The 17,755-nt window shown below is 41.3% G+C and overlaps 1 protein-coding gene across 1 annotated transcript in view; it reads right to left on the minus strand.

Moving 5' to 3' along the window:
• The window catches only part of LARGE1 (LARGE xylosyl- and glucuronyltransferase 1), a 317,228-nt gene that overhangs the window by 221,241 nt on the left and 78,232 nt on the right, over positions 1 to 17,755 (minus strand). The window contains exon 2 of the mRNA XM_083462155.1: positions 15,714 to 15,897. Within this exon, the coding sequence (XP_083318281.1) occupies positions 15,714 to 15,819 (106 nt within the window). The 5' untranslated portion in view covers positions 15,820 to 15,897. The remainder of the gene's footprint in view (positions 1 to 15,713; positions 15,898 to 17,755) is intronic.

A 17,755-nucleotide genomic window follows, 5' to 3' on the forward strand; every position in this document is an offset into this window, starting at 1 on the left:
CAAATAAAGTGACTGTCTAATTAACTGATGCGCCTTAATCACGTATACAGATGGCACTGCACTGTTGCCATAGCAACTGGCTTGACTGACCTAGCACCTGGTGGCTTATCTCATACATAGGGTGATTTGTGCCCACGAAAGAAATCAACCCCTTCACCCCATGTCCAGTTCCTCCAACAGCATGTTGTATATACCTTACCAGTTCCCTCCCCCCTGCAAGCTCTCGTATATAATGTTAATGTGTAAATTGAACACTAGTTTTGTGATTTTGTGACATTGTCAGATATGCAAGTCTATAAGAAATAATTAATATTTGATTTCTTCTTTCAGTTCTACCTGTAGTTTCTCTTTCAATATCTTCTGTAAGGAGGGAATATATGGCTCAGTGTGAAAGACTCCAGAGTAGGGGGAAGCCCATCATACGTTGCTGGACTATAATTCCCATAATCCTTGGTCTTCGGGGCTAATGGGAGATAGGGTCCAACAACATCTGGAGTGCAATTCAATGGCTAAACTATAAAAATGTGGCAACCCTGTCTTTTCCATTTGATATATAAGTAGTTCAGATTCTGTCTAAGCAACTCCAGTTCCCCATTGGCCACAATGCAGATGTGCTCTAAGGAGTTCAATTCTTAAAAACAAAATAAAAATCAGCATGCATCGGTGACACTTGAAATGAATTGAAGTGTAAAATGCAAAACAGAAACCTGAAAAACTGCTATGGGAAGTATCCTGCCACCAACACCTTGATCAGCAGCAAAAGGAAAAGGCACTGATCGTAAGCATGGAAGACTAAGCAAGAGTAGAAATCAATGCACGAGTGAGCAATAGAGTGTGGCAAACTGACAGGCAGTGATACAGCCAGAGACAGCACAGATAAGGAAACCAGTGAAATGGGTTTCTATGATGCATTTAGTGCTTATGTTTTAAATTCACAATCTGTCAGAAAGTAAACTTAAGCTGGAAGAATCAGAGCACTTAGTAGAGGGAACTTGGAAGGTGGTGGGCTCCTGTCTGGTTTGGACTCACAATCAGGTTCAAAAACTCTCATGCTAACTTTAATCTCCCGTCCTTGTTTGTTTGTTTTTGTTTGTTTCAGCAGTTGATTCTACTTTTGTATGCAATTCATCTTGCATGTATTTAACGAACATCAATAAAAATAAAAATTAAAGAAATAAATCAGGGTATACTTCATTGCAGAAATATAACTCAACCCCATGCATTTCAGTTTGGTTACCTGTTTAATGGCTCTGCATGCATCATACTGAGGCAGATTGTAGCCCCTTGCATCTCAGCGTTGTCCACCCCCTCCCAAGTAATATCTTCACAAGCCTTCCTTTATCATCTCTTCTGATAGCAACTGTGGGGAAACCCTACCATTCTCAGCAATATGAAAACTGATCTCTCCCATTTCAAAATTGTCATAGAGGAATTTCACATTTAAGACTTCATAAGGACATTTTGACTCCTGTATATAGTACATCTCTCTCTCTCTCCCCCCCCCCCAGCAGGTTTACATAATGCAAACATAGAAAGAAAAAGCACTTTCTACACAGGAAATATTTTGTAGTTCTGGTGTGAATGAATCTTCCATGATTAATTAATTGTTAATTAAATGAGCTTAATATATGAAATGTCAACTTATTTGTTTCATCTAGCAATGAATCCATCTACTTTAAATCTCTGTAAAGGGTTACTTACATCCCAGGTCTAAATGCTTCTAATTCTGTTTTTTCCGATTTTCCCCCTCACCCCCCTTTGGGTTACAAGAATCACCTACTAATCTCTTAGCATTTGGAAATGGGGTCAAGGATGGTAAAAATGCATAGACACAGCTCCTGAGGGAAGCTGATAAACCAGAAAGCATGAAACAAAAGTGCTAAATCATTGCTCTCAGTGACAGCGATGGTACCCAAAACATCTCACCTTTTTACCATCAGCATTCTACTCTTCCACTTGAGTGGCACACTGTGCTCAGAAGCATCTGAAGCAGCACATTATCTGCTTGAGACAAGCAGAAATCCTTTCCTTTTCTGTTGCTTTGGAAGCCTGGATGACATTTTGTAAAAGTTACCTGCTACTTTCAGATGTGGCTATTTTTGTAGTTACTTCTGTTCAGTCAAATCCAATGAATGAAATACACTTACCATTCAACAATTGTCATCCCAGGCCATTTCTCCTTCTTGCATTTTAAGATACATGCTAGGAAATGCGGAAGAAGGTCTTTGTAATATCAGAATGAAATGCCAGTATCATTTCACTTGCTCTACACCTCTTGCTGTGGGTGCAGGAGAAAACAAGCTTGCTTCAGATATTTGAAGATGGCTATCGTAACTCCTCTCAGTCTCCTCTTTTCCAGGCTAAACACACCCAACTCCCTCAACCATTCCTCATGAAGCTAGACTAGACCCTTGATCATCTTGGATGCCCTCCTCTGCCCACATTCCAGCCAATATCCATCTTAAATTGTGGCACCAAGAACTGGATACAGTGTTCCAGGTATAGTTTGACCAAGGCAGAATAGAGTGGTGCTATTACTTCCCTCGATAAGGATACTATATTCTGTGCAACCAAGCAGCAGCTTTTTTTGCTGCTGCATCACACTGTTGACTCATGTTAAGCTTGTAGCCTACTAAGACCCCTTGATCCTTTCCACGTGTACTATTGGCAAGCCAGATGTCCCCCATCTTAAATTACTGCAGCTGGTTCTTCCTGCCTAAGTGCAGAACCTTACATTTGTTCCTATTGAAATTCATTCTGTTAGTTTGGGCCCAATTCTCCAACCTGTTAAGGTCATCTTGAATGCCAGTTCTTTCTTCTGCGGCATCAGCTACCCCTTCAAGTTTGGTATCATCTGAAAATTGCATGAGCAGACCCTCAGTTCCTTTGTCTAAGTCATGTGGAAAGATGTTGAACAACAACAGGCCCAAGAGATAACCTTGTGGCATCCCACTTGTCACTTTTTTCCAGGATGATGAGGAACCATTAGTGAGCACTCTTTGGGTTCAGTCAGTCAACTAGCTATAAATCCACCTAACAGTTGCCTTGTCCAGCCCACATTTTAGCAGCTTCTCCACAAGAATATCATGGGGACTTTGTCAAAAGCATTGTTCAAATCAAGATATACTACATCTGCAGCATTTAAGTTTCTGACTCATTTCTCCTCCAAAGGAAATTATCAAAACAACCACTCAGTCCTTCTGGTTCTCAGAGCAGGTCTGCATTTGGGAAAGCAAGAAGAAGGTAAAGCTTCACTGCAGAAGTTGATCCAACAATGGATCAATGCCTGATGAACCATCACTAAAGGCGGTTCATAGCAGATGATACATTTGCCACAGAGGCACTGTTGAAAATAATGTCCCCAAAATGAGTTACGGGCTCCTAACTACAAGTTAGAAACAGCAGGATCAGCAAAGGATTCAGCATAATGGCTCAAGATAAGCCCAACAAATGCAGAGGTCGCAGGAGTGGAGCACTGTCAAAGCAACAAAGCAAATGAGGCTTCCAATGTTCCAAAGGTAGAAGGGCACAGCACAAAAGCAATCTTCCTCCCAGTCAGGCAGGTGAGCACACATCTTGCCACAGCTGCAGCCCTGCCCCCTCCTAAAATTGAAAGGTTCTTTTGCTAGGTTTCTAAATGGGAAGTGCACACAAGAAAACCTAGCCCTTGCTTTTCTCTCCTTTATGAAGACCAATCACACATTGCTCTGACTCTGCAGAAATTGCTCTACAGACAGACAACACAAAATCACTGCAACGTTTTTAGCCTTCTGCATAATGCCAATATATTTATATTCCTTTTTATTTACTAGGGGATATATGAGGCAAACAACTTCTTTAATAATTAACAATAAGGCTGTTTGTTTAAATAAGCAAATGTTTGCAAGCCCAAGCTGCTTGCAAAGATGATGTACAGAAGTGCACATTTCCCCTCCCTTGTGCATGGGATCTCATGTTTTTATGATTGCCCAACATTCTCTAAAATTTTCTCTACGAAACTCCATTATTTCTTGCCACAGACCAGCACTGAATAATACTGTATACACAGATCCCTTGTGCAAACCTGCAAATAAAACAATGATGCCAATTAAAGGGAAAATGTTCCTGATGGTTTTGAATTAGTTTTTTTTCCCTTTACAGCAAACACTTTTCAGGTTGTAAAAGTATTTTGTTCTGAAACTAATGTCATTTTGTCCCATTTTACTACCAAGGTGTATCACTGCTCCCTTACGTCATTATTAATGGCAATTAGGCTCTTCTTTGGCTGTGATAAAAATAATGAAAGAAACTTGTATCACAGTGCCATTCAAAGATACAGCCAAAAGAAACCTATTTGACTTGACATGTTCTTATATTAGTGGAAGGAGAAAGGACCTGTGAAGGTCTTTGTCAAAGGTATAGTGCAGACACAAGAGTGGATCTCTGCAAACCATGGTTGGTAGATCAGGAACCCGCTTCAAGAAAACATTGATACACACACTGTTCCTCCTCTAGCACAAATTCCCCCACATCCTCTTACAATGGTAAACCATGGTTAAACTGACAGCTGCACCAAATGCTAAACATGATTAAGAGTACAGTAATAAATTTCCCTCTTAACCATGGTTAGCAAGCTGTCTTAACCAGGATTTGAAACCAGGGATGAAGATGGTCAATGCCAACCACTCTCCCCATGGTTAGCACTGGGGAATATGCAATACTAATTCATGATTAAAGCTGACATAAGCAGGGAAGCATATAGCCAGCAGTTTCCTATTTGCATTCCCCAGGAGCTCTTATTCAGAGTCATGCATTGGTTCAGCACTGGAGGCAGCATGACTCTGAATAAGAGCTCCTGGGGAATGCAGATAGAAAACTGCTGCTGTGCTCATGTCCTGCTTGTGAGCTTCTGACTGGCCACTGTGAAAACAGGACACTGGACTAGATGTGGTTTTAGTCTGATCCAGCAGCGCTCTTCTCAAATTCACACTGAAGAGGGAAGGAAGGGTGGGAGTAAGCATTTTTAAAGTTATCTTCTAGTTTGATAACCACAGTTTACAGAGTGCCTGCGTTATATATATTCTAAGACACGGGAAGGCAAACTAAGGCCTGGGGGCCGGATCTGGCCCAATCGCCTTCTAAATCCAGGAACCAGTGTGTTTTTACATGAGTAGAATGTGCCCTTTTATTTAAAATGCTTCTCTGGGTTATTTGTGGGGCATAGGAATTCATTCATATCTTTTTTCAAAATATAGTTTGGCTCCCCACAAGGTCCGAGGGACAGCGGACCGGCCCCCTGCTGAAAAAGTTTGCTGACCCCTGTTCTAGGACAAAGTCCTGTGTAAAAAGGCAATCATATTCTTTAGTTCTTGAGTGCAAACCTTATGTTAAAAATTAAAAGGCATTCAGATTCAAAAAAAGTCAGTGATTGTCATATTTTGATAAGGATTATCTAAAAGGTATTCAGGTTAAAGCTGGATTTTTAGATTTGATCAATAAGACTCACTGCAGTCTCAGCTAATGTGGTGGTTTAAAGCAGATTTCCTTCTAGAAATCTACCAATCAATTTAAGATATGCGGCCATCACAGATGACCAGTTCCTTTGAACTGCTCTTGACATTTACACAGCTGAAGCAACTTCTTATCTGTGCTTATAAAAATGCAAGTCTGCAGCAATCCCATGGATAGGTTTGCCTTCTGCAATTAGCAAGCAGATCTGCCATGAAGATTAATATGTATGCAAGCTTGCCAAAGGCTATGATCCACACGCCACTCTGAAATATTTTTGATAACTTTAATGGAACTTAATAAATGACTTAATAACTATTTTTAAAGAATGCTCACTGTATTAACAAGCAGGCAATGTAAGTCAAATCTTATGCTCCACCTTCGTACTTTGATGAGCACTACAATTCTAAACGGCGAAGAGTTCATGATGAGTCTCCTCTTCCAATCACCGAAAAAGTCTAGCCATACAGATGCTCAATGGAGCATGGAGGGATGCTTAGAAAGCTAGAAAGAATTCTGCAAGAAACTCCCAGATGTGACCATGTCCTGATTTAATTTATCCAGCTCTAGCAAAAACCATCAGCTGCAGAGACAGCTTTGCACAAAGGAAAGACATTTTCCCCTCTGTTTCTTGACAGTGGTCTTCAATTACAACCTGCAGTGATGAAATTCAGCAAGAGTGAAGGAAGAAATAAAAAGGAATGAAACCACCAGGACGAGTTTGTGGAGCCAGATTATTAAAAGTCCCACAGATGTCGGTGCAAGTGACAGCCGCCAGAGCTTCATGAGGTAAGGAAATAGAATATGGAAAATTAAATTCCCCATTGGACCTGAACAAGATTAATATCTTCTCTGATGAACTGAATGTGTTTAATCTGGACTGCTAATATTAAATTTCCTGAGGTGCACATAGAAAAAAAGTTTTTTTGTGTGTGGGTGGGGGACATGTCAAAGGGTAGCAGTGACCTATAAAAAAGAGGTCTTTTTTTATTCTCTGAAAGTATATTCTCTCCAACCACTAGGTAAAGCTGGCATGTATTGGGTTTTAGGGGATGTGTAGTACCTCTGGTGGGACGCGGGTGGCGCTGTGGGTTAAACCACAGAGCCCAGGACTTACCGGTCAGAAGGTCGGCGATTGGAATCTCCGCGACAGGGTGAGCTCCCGTTGCTCGGTCCCTGCTCATGCCAACCTAGCAGTTCAAAAGCATCTCAAAGTGCAAGTAGATAAATAGGTACCGCTCTGGCGGGAAGGTAAACGGTGTTTCCGTGCACTGCTCTGGTTCGCCAGAAGCGGCTTAGTCATGCTGGCCACATGACCCGGAAGCTGTACGCCGGCTCCGTCGGCCAATAAAGCGAGATGAGTGCCACAACCCCAGAGTCGGCCACGACTGGACCTAACGGTCAGGGGTCCCTTTACCTTTACTAGTACCTCTGGTGAGGGACATGCAAACTGCTAAATCAGTCCATGTGTGTTTCCTCATCCCAGCATCCCTAGATCTAATGTGTGTGTGAGTGCATGCAGGGGGAGAATCTCCAACCTAGGAGCAAACAACATTGGCTTGGCAGGAGCCCAAGTTTGGTCTGCAAGGTGATTCCCCACAAATCATGGCCACCTGCTAGCGACAGATGGGCAGGATAACCTACCTCTCAACCATCTGGCATCATTATGGCATCAGGTGATTGGCAGGTGGACCACTGTCTCACCTGTCAAAGCTGGCCCATGGAGGTGTGACAGATTATGATCTAGATCCCAAGTCAAAAAGGTCCCCTGTCTTTGGTCTAATGTATAACCCTTAACAGGTGGATTGTCGCCAGGTTTCCACAAGCCACTCCTACAACGGTAGGTGGGCTACAAAATGGCTTGCTGCATGAGGTACATGACACAGAGAAGGATATCTAAGGGGCCTCCATGAAATAGCCCACCTTATTTGAAGTGGCCCCTTTAAGTCCCATTAGACTTCCAAACATTAGGACAGTGCACACTATATACTTTCAGTGAAAAAGAACATTTCTGTCTCACTTTAGATGTATAAATGACCTCACCCCACACTGTAAATTCAAGTGAACTTTTAGATTTACTCACTTCGCAATTTATTGGCAAAAGTTCAGAGAACATTTGTTAAAGCTGCTGGAGAGCAATAATTATGTACGCACAGACAAGAAATTTGTACTCCAGCTCATATAAAATATTCTATGATCTTTCCTTTGAGACAGTTACCTTTTTATATTAAAAAACAGACTTTGAAACAGACTAGGAAGTTGTTATATTTAATACTTCTGGGAAAGAATATTGCCCTGGTATTCAGTTCAGAGATTAAACAGGTCAACTCAATGAAAATGATTTGAGAAGGTTTTTTATGAGAACCATATCCATCCTTGTAATACCAAGGCCTTATTTAAATTTAATACAACAAACACACACCATGGGGTTGGATCCAGCCTCAGTCATGCTTCGAGCAGACCCACTAAAATCAATGGAATTTCTAATTTAAGTTCCTTTTTTAAAAAACAAAATTGCTCTCCTCCAAGCATGACTAAGTCTGGGTTGAAACTCAGTAAGTTTGTGCACATGTGCAATTAGATGGTTGATGGCCTATTATTCAGTGTAAGAGTATGTAATCCCAACCTCTTAGTTGATGCAATACCCTTTCACACACTGGAGACAACTGATACTTCTGCCCTGTGGTTTCCTCTTCAAAGTGAGTGTTGTGGTGGGAAAGTGGTATGGGAAAGAAAGAGACAGATGGAGGGAGTCTAAGGATAGTCACAAAAAAACAGGAAAAGGAATGGAATAGAATGGAGAGTTACTCTGGTAAGAACAGACAAAGTGGTATCTTCTAGCTCCTGAGTTATCTTAGAGTTAGAGTTAATCTATCTGAAAGATCGTATTCCCTCACATGATCCTGCCCAGGTTTTGAAATATTCATGGCAGCCCCTTACTTTGGTCCTGCTACCCACAGGCACACTTGATGAGGACACAAGGAAAGGGCCTTCTCAGTGGCTGCTCCCAGACTTTGGAACTCCCTGCCAGCAAAAGCTAGACTGGCACCCTCCTTGATGTCCTTCTGGCAGCAAGTGAAGACTTTTTTGTTTCAATAGGTTATGGGGAATGAAAAGGCTGGTGCTGTGCTGTTTTAATTGTAATTATTGATACGGTTTTAACATATTTTATATACGTTTATCGTTTTAGTTCTACAAATGTTCAATTGTTTTTCATGATTGGTTTTCTCCACATGAAATTTTATTCAAGCTTTTTCATAATACAAGATTAAAAAAACCTAATCTAAATAAGATTTCCCCCCTATGTTTTAAGCAGTTATTATTTTTTCCTTTAAGCTGTCTTGAGTCCCCATCAGGGGAAAAGGCAGGTTATGAATGAATGAATGAATGAATGAATAATAAACTAGGACCAGGGAGCCATGAAAAACATTGAGCAGCCTTGGCCATTCATGATCTCTTAGTCTAACCTACCTCATAGGGTTGTTGTGATTAATTGGGGTGGTGGAGGAGAGAAACATAGATATAACCCTGAGCTCATTGGAAAATAGGGAGTTAAAATGCAGTAAGTAATAACTGATTCACAACTATTTGCAAGGTTACTTGAATAAGTTTCAAGTCTCTCCATGGCAAACTGGTAATTTACACTCTTTAAATTATTAAAATAGTTTTTTGCATTAGTGTACTCATGATGTAAACATTTCTAAAGAGTAAACACCTTCCATTCTTAATGCATAAAAGATTACTAGTAAACATCATTTCATTATACATTAATTGCAAGTTTTATTTGGTGAACCTAATATACAGATGCTATTAAGTGATGAAATTAAATCCTTATTTGCATGAATAGTTATTTGACATGTTAAACAGCTATTTAAAACTATTCAGTTTGATCCTCTTTGTGGAATTATTTTTAGATTTCACAATAGTTATTAGGCCAGAGAAGTTGCTTTTCTACCAAAATGGACAAGGCTGAAAATGAATATATTTAAAAAAAAACACAATGAAATTTGATGCTCTGGTTTAGTGAAAGGAGGGGGATTAAAGGTTGTTGATGTAATCAAGAAGAATAGTATTCTCCAGAAAATAATTCCCTAGGGAAGCATTCACAGATCAATTAGCTGAATTCAGACTGCCAACTCTGTCTTACCCTATATGGATTTGAAGTGGTCAACCAAATCCCACTTTGGCAGAAGTCTCACCCCTGCTAACCAAAATTGGTAGTACCTGACATTTACTGCAGGGGTTCTGTTCCTGGCTTCTGCATGCCCTGCCTCGCCTCATTCCATCCCACACTTTTAGTGACATCTTTTGGACATGCATTAATCAGTTGTTGCCTGTGATTTTTCCAAATCATTTTTGCTCATGGAAGCTGTACAACTTAGAGCAGCAAATAAAACTAAACTACTGTAGTCAAACTGGTCAAACCACAAGATGTGCTGGGTTGGCAGGAGTGTGTGAATGGAATGGGGAACTCACTGTGCAATGCCCACTTAGTATGTTTGAATGCTGTTTTCAGTGGGCAGATGAAAAGGACTTCCACTGAACGTGGATGTTATTATACAGAAATATTCATAATACTTTTACCAATGCTATTATCATTTCGTAGGATTGTATTTTAAATGTTGTAAGCACCATGAGTAGATTTAATTTGAAGTAGAAGCTGATTAATCCCACAAACCAACAAATAAACAAATAAATTGGACCGAACCTCTCCAATGCTGGCCATCCATTCCAAGGTTCTTTAAACCCAGATACCACAATCCAAAGGTTTGCTAGAATAGTTGGAATAAGTGTGATAATGATCTAAGGAGTGGTGGGAAACATCAATTAGAAATCCACTTTCTTCCTTTCAAAGTCTTCAATGGTAAAAACTGCAGGTTAGAATAACTTGATTCTGCTTTGGGTAAGAATTAACTGGAAAACATGAATACCCCATTCAGTTTAACATCCCTGGATTTATTTTCTTTTTAAACATCTGAATAAATGGGCAGACTTTGGTACTATGGTGCCCTAAGCTAGGCAAAAATCCTCCCCCAGCACCCACACAGTGCTGGACTTTGGGAAGGAGGTTTGAGGATTCCAGGAGGGTCCTAGAGCCTTTCATCTTCTCCCCAAATCTTGGCAAGTACTAACTAGGCTTTGGGAAGGAGAATGGAGGGCTCTGGGACCCTGCTGGAGCCTACATGCCACCTTCCCATAACAGGGCACCTTCTCTGCTCAGAGCTCAGTGAGGGGGAAACAGTCAGCTGTCCTAACTCTGCCTCTGCTGAACACTCAGATTATGGTAAGAGACCTTGGCTCAGTGACAGAGCACATGCTCTGCATAGAGAAGGTGCTAGGTTGAGTCCCTTGTACCTCCAGTTACAAAGGATCAGGGCAGGTGTTGAGAGTTTCCACGACCTTGGACAGCCACTGCAAGGCATAGTAGATGATACTGAATGGGCCAAAGGTCTCATTTGGTGTGAAGCAGCCTCATGTATTCATTACTTCAAACTAAGGATCATGCAATTTTCCTTCTTCTAAAGCAGACCAGCACAATGTGTGACTTACCAAGTCAAATGCAGCCCATCAGTTAAAATAGTGTCATCTGTCAGGTTGGGAATTAGTGGCAATTAAATTTATGGTTTTGCTACCTGCCTAGAATTACAAAATTGGGGTTGGGGTTATCTAGTTCCTTGCAGACTATCACATGGCTGTTGGGTTGCATTCATCCAGGGGAGTCACAGAAGCTGTGAAAGCCTGTTCTGTTGCAAGAACAGTGACCACAGGCAATTCCCAGGTGGAGGGGGAATAAGGTTATATGAGATCAGTGTTTTAGTCTTGGCAAGACATCTCAGTTCCTCTCTCAATCTGACAGAAACTAAAGTTACTTTTGAATCACTGCTCATTCAAATATTGCTTATGTATGCACCGGGGAATAAACCTCATTCTCTTTTTCATGCTTCAGTATTAGCTTTGTCTTTCAAGATGTTAGCTAAACAGATGAGAGTCCTTCATCTCCTTTGGGTTTTGAGGTGCTGAATTGTAAGATCGGAAAATTTAAATCCCCCAGCCTATAAAGGAAACAGCCACTTCTGCAAGAAATAAAGGAAAAGAAAGGAAGGGGGTAGGGAAGCTGAGATTGTCTATTCGGAGTCTGCCAATGTAAGGAAGGCTTGAAAACTGGGGTAAGCAAATGGACAATTAAGTCCTAAAACCACTGTTCAGAAGCTGGTGTCCTCTGTCAAAGCCAAAGCCAGTTTCCTAGTTGCCCAACTAAAGGTAGGAGATAGGAAAAAATATAATTGTCATAACAGAACATGGTAGAAGATCACTTTGCTGACCCATGTACTCTCACTCTGCATTTGAAGTGTCCCTCCAGAAAAAAACTAGTTACTGACTATGGCCACAAAACTTATGTTACTGGTATGTACTGGAAGAGGCAGTGATTACCGCAAGGATGGGCAGCCTGTGACCCTCCAGATATTGTTTGATTTTAACTCCCAACACAACTGATCATTAGCCATGCTGGATGTGGCTGATGGAATTGTGTATTGTAGGCATCCATCTGGCTCGACAGACCATTAGTGCGCCTCTGAGGGTGAAATCAAACTGCTGGAGAATCACAGCGCCTGCTGTGGCTGCAGAGACCATTAACTTGTAACTGTTGCCTCCCACAATGTTTCTGCTGCGTTAGGAGCACTGAAGTGACCTTTCTGGGGTGCAAGCCTGGGCAGTGCGTATGGAGGTCCTGGGCTGCCCAAAAGACAAGACACCCCCCCCCGCCTTCTCAGCCTCACTGATGTGGTCCAAAGGAAAGCTGAACAATGCATGGGAAAGGTTTAAAATGAGAACACTATCTCAGTGTTGAAAAAACTGTTAAAATGCCATCCAGGTATTATTTGTGTTTCTTAATCACTGGTTGGTTTTATTAGGGTAATTAGATCTCTTTCAAGTTCACTGTCTATATATCCAGATATATATATATTAAGATAGTTATTGGATTCATTTGTTTGGCAAATAATGGCTCAAGAGCTAATTAGTTCTCTTTTTCCTTTCTTTTTAAAAATTATTTGTTATTATTTTTCTATTTTGTTGAGAAACTCTTTACTTGTATTTTGCATTTGCTATGTTGTTGTTTACGTTGCTTGCTGAAATGATAATGAAGCCTGGAGTACAATGTTAAAACCAAAAGAGCTATTTTATGTTTATTTTGTAAGCAGTGCAATTTATTGGTGAATACCTCCCCCTTTCTTTGTAATTAGAACAATTTTGTATTGTTGTAACATTCGATATTGCAGAAGGTTTTTTAAAACTCAAAAAACCTCCCTACAAATCATTTTCTAAATAATGGGATATCTTCTTAGACACCACAAATGCAACAACACACATGTGGTGCTGATAATACCAAGACTGCAAGTTTGATCCCTGTAAGGAACAGCTGCATATCCCTGCATTGTAGGGGGTTGGAATGGATGACCCTCAGGGTCCCTTCCAAATCTATGATTCTAAGATTCTATGGTGTGGGTGCAGGTGAGAAGCTTCCTTATACCAAGTAAGACAGCACAATGTATGGGGAAGGGAGAGACAGACAGGAAGCTTCTTTACAGATGCCAACCACTGGCCCATCTACCTCTGCATTGTCTACACAATGCCATCAGCTCTCCAGGGTTTCAAACAAGAGCCTTTTCCAACCCTTCCTGCAGGTGTGAGAGACTGAGCATAGGACCTCTGGAATTCAAAACGTACTTTTACTACTGAACTGGGTCTTTCAAACCCACCATGCTCATCTTTTGAATGCTTAGGAGACACAAACCTGGACAAACTATCTTCCTATCTAAGCTGCTGTCCTCAAGCTGTTTGATTGCCTGCTGCTCTTGCATTTACTTTGGGGGTGGGGTGGGAGGAAAGGGCCAGACACCTGTTGCATGACACACTCCAGATTCGTAAATGCCTCTAAGCAACTGGGAGATGGGATTATCTACATCTGGACTGTAAGACAGAAGATAGGAAGTAATAATTTGGAATGTAATTCACCTTTTTTTTTTTTAAAAAAAAGGAGAGCTTTGAATTATAGAGCAAGGAGGGGCAGGGGAGAAATCAAAACTCTTCAGCATGCAAAAGCCATTCTGATTTCAAGTAGCCAATTTCTCACTCTTCCATTAATGTTTTATTCTAGAAAGCACTTATGCAATGACTATGGGACAGCCAAGTTGTAATTAACTAAATACTTGCCTATGTAAGCATATGTCGACATCTGCAATGACAACATCAGCAGAAACATCAGCAGAGAGTGTGACATTCCATTGGCTGGAATCTATAGTACTCCAGAAGTTGCTTACCTACATCTCCCATCATTGCTGACCACTGGACGGCCATAGGTTAGCCACACCCCCACACACCCCCGCTGTACAGTGTTAACCTCAGTAAGAGAAGCATGAACCAGGGTTGTTTCATCCTGTGAGCCTACAACTTCTTTATAACTTCAGGTAGTTGGTCAAGACACATCTTTTTCAGAGGGTATATGGAGGAGGAAAGGACTTAATTGACAACTACTAATAGCAATAGCATTCAGTAATTTGTTGTTGCATGTGTTTTAAGTGTTTGTGTATATGTAGACCTTTAAAGCCCTTAATGGCTTCAGTGCTGTATACCTGAAGGAGGTCTCCACACCCATGATTTAGCCTGGGCACTGAGGTCTAGCTCCAAGAGCCTTCCAGTGATTCCCTCATTGTGAGAAGTGAAGTTATAGGGAATCAGACAGAGTGCCTTCTCGATTGTGACACCCACCCTATGAAACACTTTCCCATCAGATGTCAAAGGGATAAATAATTATACTATCTTCCATAGACATCTGAAGACAGCCCTGGTTTGGAACACTTTTAATGTGTGATGTTCTGTTGTTTTGTTGCTGTGTTTTTGTATATTATGTAGGGGACGCGGGTGGGGCTGTGGTCTAAACCACTGAGCCTCTTGGGTGTGCCAGTTTGAAGGTCAGCAGCTTGAATCTGCATGACGGGTCGAGCTTCTGTTGCTCTGTCCCAGCTTCTGCCAACCTAGCAGTTTGAAAGCACATCAGTGCATGTAAATAAATATATACCACTGCGGCGGGAAGGTAAACAGCATTTCCATGCACTCTAGCTTCTATCACGGTGTTCTGTTGCGCCAGAAGCAGTTTAGTAATGCTGGCGACATGACCTGGAAAGCTGTCTGTGGACAAATGCTGGCTCCCTTGACCTGAAGTGAGATGACTGCCACACCCCATAGTTGCTTTTGACTGGACTTAACCGTCCAGGGGTCATTTACCTTTTTTACCTGTATATTATGTAGGAACCTAACCAGAATATCTGGGGCAACCCAGTCAGATGGGCAGTGTAGAAAAAAAATAAGCTGTTGTTGTTGTTGTTGTTAATATATTGCAATTCTTATGGGTTTAATGCATTCTTATTTACTTGTTATTTTTACTGTAAACCACACTGTGACTTGTGCAAATGGTGGTATAAAAATAAATAGATTTTGTTTTGATGTTCTTTGTGAAGTGCAGAATCTCCCTTTCCCCCAACAAGTTGCAAGAAAAAAATCAATTTATATCAGGCAATCCTTTTATCAGACCTCCACTAAAACGTAGATTTATTTTTCTTCATTTTTCCAAGCACAGAGTTTGAATCATGAAATGTACTCCGATTGCTTCCAGCAATGCTGCCACCAGCTCTGAACTGCCAGTTGCAGGGGACGTGCATTTATGAAGAGGAAAAAAATCACTCTAAAAATGTTGCTCTGTTTCAAACACTGCTCAGATCATAAATAGTTAACTGTGTGGAGATGGGAAGCAAAAACTGGTCTTTTACTCCTAGTTGAAGGCAAACAGCTTGTATTGTACTGGGGTTCAACTGGCAGTCTGCACAAATAGACAGATAAACAAATACTGTTGCTGAAGGAAGGTGATATATATAAAATCAGTCTATGGTTCTAATAAATCAGTTTATGCTACAAACCTCAAAATAGGCACAACCACAGAAGTTAGCTAACTAGGAGGTCTGGAAAATAGATATTGAAAATGTCAGGGTGAAGAGACAGCATCGCCTCCCCCCCCCCTTTTATAGTGGGTGGGGAAATGGGGGAGGCAACAGATGACAACTTCATCCCATCTGTCCAAATACTGCTAGATCTAAAATGACAGCAACAAAAGTCCCCAAACTCATCAGCTCCCCAAACCCATCAATATTAGACAGGCTTTTTCCTCTTACCTTCAAAGCTCCCAGCAAACAGGTAAATCCAGGTTACAGCAGGAACAAAAAGGAGAGTCAGAGAGGCAGCCAGGAATTTCCGTCGCCCTCTGCAGATTCCCAGCATTCTCTCAGAAGTGGAGATTCCTAATCTGGTTCTGTTCCTATGTCGGAAGCATGAAGTCCACAGTCTCCCACATATTCCCTGAAATAAAGAGAAGGAAGTGCACATTAGCACCCTGCCATTCTCTGTTGGAGTTAGACTCCTCCAACAGTCCCTGCAAAAACACGGGCAAAAATAGGCCACACACACTGCAAAAACACAGTCCCAATTTCAGTATTCTGTAAAATGTCAAAAACAATAAATGTGTTCCTTAGAAGCATCATGAAAGAGCATAAATCAATAGCGTATCTTATCATATCAGTTACACGCGACATACATTTTATAAAAAAAAGCAACCATTTTACGCTGCCCTTTGAAAATAAAGAAACCTCCATTCTCCTTGATGTCTCTGCACAGGTGGTATTCCTGGGTAGATAAAACAGGGCCACCTGTTCTGCCGCCTCTGCTTCCAAAGAGCAGCAGGTACACCAGCAGCAGCCTGAAAGCGGAAGAGTCAGAAGCAGTAGCAATCAGTAGTAGTAAGCAACAATGTTCTCTAAGAGTTGCTTCATACACAATGCTTTCTAGGTGTGCACTTAACATGCTTCGGATATTCAATGAAAACATGTGAATGTGGCAATCATTTACAAATATGTAAGCCATTCAGGTTCACGTGCCAGGAATCTGCAACAAAAAGCAATTTCTTGTTAAGTCTTGTGTTCCGTTCTGATTTCAGATCAGTTACTGTGAAATGTAAAACTGAAGTGTAAGGTAGCCTTTTAGGGCCCTTTACACTTCACCATTTCGGTTTGCTCCTTAGCACTGCTGTGGCACTTGCACTCATCCAGAATCAACAGCTTGGGCATAGCTCTTGTATGAATACAAGTAATCCCACCACAAAATGATTTTCACAGATGCAGTCTATTTAAAACATTTAAACCCACCTTGTGGGCTGTGGCTGCTATAAAAATATAGTAAGTAGTAGAAGAAGAAGAGTTTGGATTTGATATCCCGCCTTTCACTCCCTTTAAGGAGTCTCAAAGCGGCTAACATTCTCCTTTCCCTTCCTCCCCCACAGCAAACACTCTGTGAGGTGAGTGGGGCTGAGAGACTTCAAAGAAGTGTGACTGGCCCAAGGTCACCCAGCAGCTGCATGTGGAGGAGCAGAGATGCGAACCCGGTTCCCCAGATTACGAGACTACCGCTCTTAACCACTACACCACACTGGCACTACTATCATCATCATCATCATCATCATCATCATCATCATCATTATTATCAATTATTTATTAACTGCCTTCTTAAAAAAAAAGTCTCAAGGCTATTTACACTAAAGATAATTAAAAACGAGGCATGAAAACCACAACAAATATATTTAAATCAAGACTAAAACCATACAAAATAGATACTTGGGGTAAAGACCCATTTATCCAGCTAGAAAAGCCTGTCAGAACACAAATGTCTTCAATTGCTTCAGAAAAGTGCATATAGTGGGCACCTGTTGTACCTTGACAGGACTGCCATTCCACAGAATGGGGCAACTATATTACAAGCCCTGCTCTGAGTTATTGTGAAACAGGTTTCTGAGATCTTTGAAACTTGCAGAAGAGACTTTCCCACAGACAGCAGTGATCTACTGGCTGTAAGGCATAAGGTGCTCTCTCAAGGAACTTGGTCTTGAGACTTCTCTGCTAGTGCCAGAATGTTGAACTCAGCCCAGTAGCAGATTGGCACCTAGTGCAAATCCTGAAAGCAGGGTGTTATATGATGGTGGCAGCTTGCCTGCACAAGCAACCTAGGAGCCCTGTTCTGCACCAGATTCAGCCTTCTAATCATAGGGTGCATTGGACTAATTGAACCGTGAGGTTATCAGAGAATGGACAACTGTTGTCAAGCTATCCTGATCTAGGAACAGTTGTAGTTGTCGTATCAACCCAAGTTGGTAAAAGGCACCCCTAGA

The sequence above is a fragment of the Podarcis liolepis genome (genome assembly GCF_965112155.1).
Source record: "Podarcis liolepis genome assembly, chromosome: 10".
NCBI classification, from domain to species: Eukaryota; Metazoa; Chordata; class Lepidosauria; order Squamata; family Lacertidae; genus Podarcis; species Podarcis liolepis.